The sequence below is a fragment of the Bison bison genome, unplaced genomic scaffold, assembly GCF_000754665.1.
Source record: "Bison bison bison isolate TAMUID 2011002044 unplaced genomic scaffold, Bison_UMD1.0 scf7180017864385, whole genome shotgun sequence".
Taxonomy (NCBI): Eukaryota; Metazoa; Chordata; class Mammalia; order Artiodactyla; family Bovidae; genus Bison; species Bison bison.
The window spans coordinates 2,035,642-2,038,354 of record NW_011494957.1 but is presented as its reverse complement, the minus strand read 5'-3'; the positions used below and the strand labels follow the sequence as shown (position 1 = coordinate 2,038,354).

Genomic DNA, 2,713 nt, shown 5'->3' with positions numbered 1-2,713 from the left:
CATGAGCTGGTTTGGGTGATGGTAGGTGGAATGGCAAGAACTGGGCTTTGGCTGTGTTGAGTCTGATACGCCTATGAGACATCCACATGGAAATGTCAGCAGGAAAGCTACACATAAGGGATGGAATTCAAAGGATAGGCCTGGACAATACAACTTCAGGAGCAAAGATATGCTATTTAAAACTTCAAAACCAGATACAATTACCAAGGAAGTTAAGTGTCAAAAGAAATGAGAAGGTGTCCGATGACCCAGCCCACATTACAGGTTGAGAAGACTGAGATGGACGCAGCAAAAAGAGGTACAGGAGCAAGAAGAAAATGATGAGACTGTGGGGTCCTTGAAGCCAAGAGAAGAAATCAAGGAAGTCAGGCTCGGCTGCCTCGCTGGCAGGTCCGTTTGGGCATGGGAGCTGTTGGCAAATGGGCGAGTTTCTCTGCTCCTCCGGGAAGCTAGGGGCTCACGGCGCGCTGGGATGTCAGGGATGACGGATGCCTGGGGTCTGGGCTGGTGGTGTGCTTTTAGGGAGGGACCCTAAGCTTTTCCGGGGCGGGGAGAAATACAGAAAAGAGAGAAGGTTAGCTTTTGAAGCCAGAATGGCTCTGAGCACCTGCAAGCTCTTCTTTCCAGTCCAACAGCATTTTTATCTTGTACCCCAGGGATCCAAAAGTAAATCATTCAGATGATTCAGTCCAGGCACTTTCAAACAAAATCGAATGTCAACCTAACCTTTGGGATAAGAGACAGGAGAAAACAAGTCACATTCGGAGTATTCCACATACTGCTTTGAATGTCTGTGCTGTGGTAGACCTATGTGGGATTCAAGTGGCAGTGCGCGGGAGAGAGGACTGAGTGCTCCATTTGTTATGAGGTTTCTCCCCTTCCTCCCGATCCCTGCTCCTATTCTAAACTCCGACCCTGGAGGTGCCTGAGGATTGCAGTGGCGGGTAGGTTTAGAATCAGCAGGAGGGTGAGCGTTAGAGTGGGAGTCACTGGGAGATTTCTTGGGGTTGCCATGGAGGGCTGAAGAAATGAGGCCATTTACGCGTGGTAGGGCAACAGGGATGGATAACAGGGGAAGATCGAGGCTGACATTTCTGCCAGGCTGTCCTAGGTAATTAGAATGATTAGATTGATGGGCTGAAGTAACTTCTCACCCGTGTGCCCTAAGTACCCTCCGGGCAATGTTAGTTCGGGAAATAACTTCATCTTCCAGGTGCTCTTTCCTCAGTCTTTGCCATCTCAGGTTCTGGAGCGGAGCTGCTGCCCTGGGCTGGTGTGTGGAGGACGGTGGAATTACGGGCCGGTAACCAGGCGGGAGTAACCAGAGACAGACGACTTCTGCGATGGTAAGCAGGGACCACCCTTGGTTTTGCTTTGTCCCTGGGTAAACATCTAAAGACCCAGGCCCTTACAAAAGTGAGGGTTCAAGATGAAGGAAATGGGTGCAGTGACATAAAGGGCTTCTCTCCTACTCAGAGCCAGTGAGCTTCTACAGGAACCAAGGAGCCAAACCAATTCCCAACCTAGTACAGCATCTAGGTAGAGGATCATAAAAATTAGAATGGGATGTGAGAAATGAGTGCGATTGATAAATATGCCTTATTGGAAAATAGAACAGGAGTTCTTGAAGTTGAAATATGTAATGCAGATATAGTTTGTCTTTTCAATAAGGGAAGATTTGGGTTCAGCCATGTTTGGGGTAAAATAAGCCATCCATATCATGACTGTAACACTGAAAGCACTTATTAATTTTAGGCACAAAGACAGACCATGTAGAAAGGCTAAAAACAACAAAATGCTAAGTATTAACCTAAATTGAGAATATGAAAGTGAAGTGGAAGACAATTATTTTAATAATTCAGTAGAAGGAAAAATAGTCTCAGTACTTATGGGGAAAGTTTTGGTCTGAGACATTCAAATAACTTCCTACATTCAAATAACTTCCTATTTCACTTTACTGTAATGGTGCTATTGTGAATAAAGTAAGCAGTTTATTTTAAATATAAGGTCATAAATAAATTCATATATATACATTCACATATATATCGGAGAAGGCAATGGCACCCCACTCCAGTACTCTTGCCTGGAAAATCCATGGACGGAGGAGCCCGGTGGGCTGCAGTCCATAGGGTCGCTAAGAGTAGGGAACGACTGAGCGACTTCACTTTCACTTTTCACTTTCATGCATTGGAGAAGGAAATGGCAACCCACTCCAGTGTTCTTGCCTGGAGAATCCCAGGGACGGGGAAGCCTGGTGGGCTGCCGTCTCTGGGGTCGCAGAGAGTCAGACACGACTGAAGCGACTTAGCAGCAGCAGCATATACATATATATGAATTCATATATATATGTATGAATTTAAAATATGTCATAAGTAAATTCATACACACATATATATATGAATTCATATATATGTATGTATACACACACACATACCTGTCTTTATGGGAGGTGTAATAAGACTTTATTTGAATTCCCAGTTTGAATCCCAGAATCAACTACAGTGATTCTAAATTGCACTTTGAACAGTAGTTCTCTAATTGGTTGACACCCCTACAGTGACATTTAGTTATACAGTTGTATGAGTGTGGGAGTAGTTAATAAGTAGTAATAGTTTAGAAGGATGAAAACAATCACTTCCTACTTTATAAATAATCAGAATGCAAATTATTTTAACCACATGTTTGACTTGATTTTATAATCCTTTATTCTTCC

At 43.9% G+C, this 2,713-nt stretch overlaps 1 protein-coding gene across 1 annotated transcript in view; it reads left to right on the top strand.

Moving 5' to 3' along the window:
* Positions 1 to 2,713, top strand: part of TMEM155 (transmembrane protein 155) — a 5,661-nt gene that overhangs the window by 219 nt on the left and 2,729 nt on the right. The window contains 1 exon segment of the mRNA XM_010858344.1: positions 1,229 to 1,303. Coding sequence (XP_010856646.1) covers positions 1,229 to 1,303 — 75 coding nt within the window.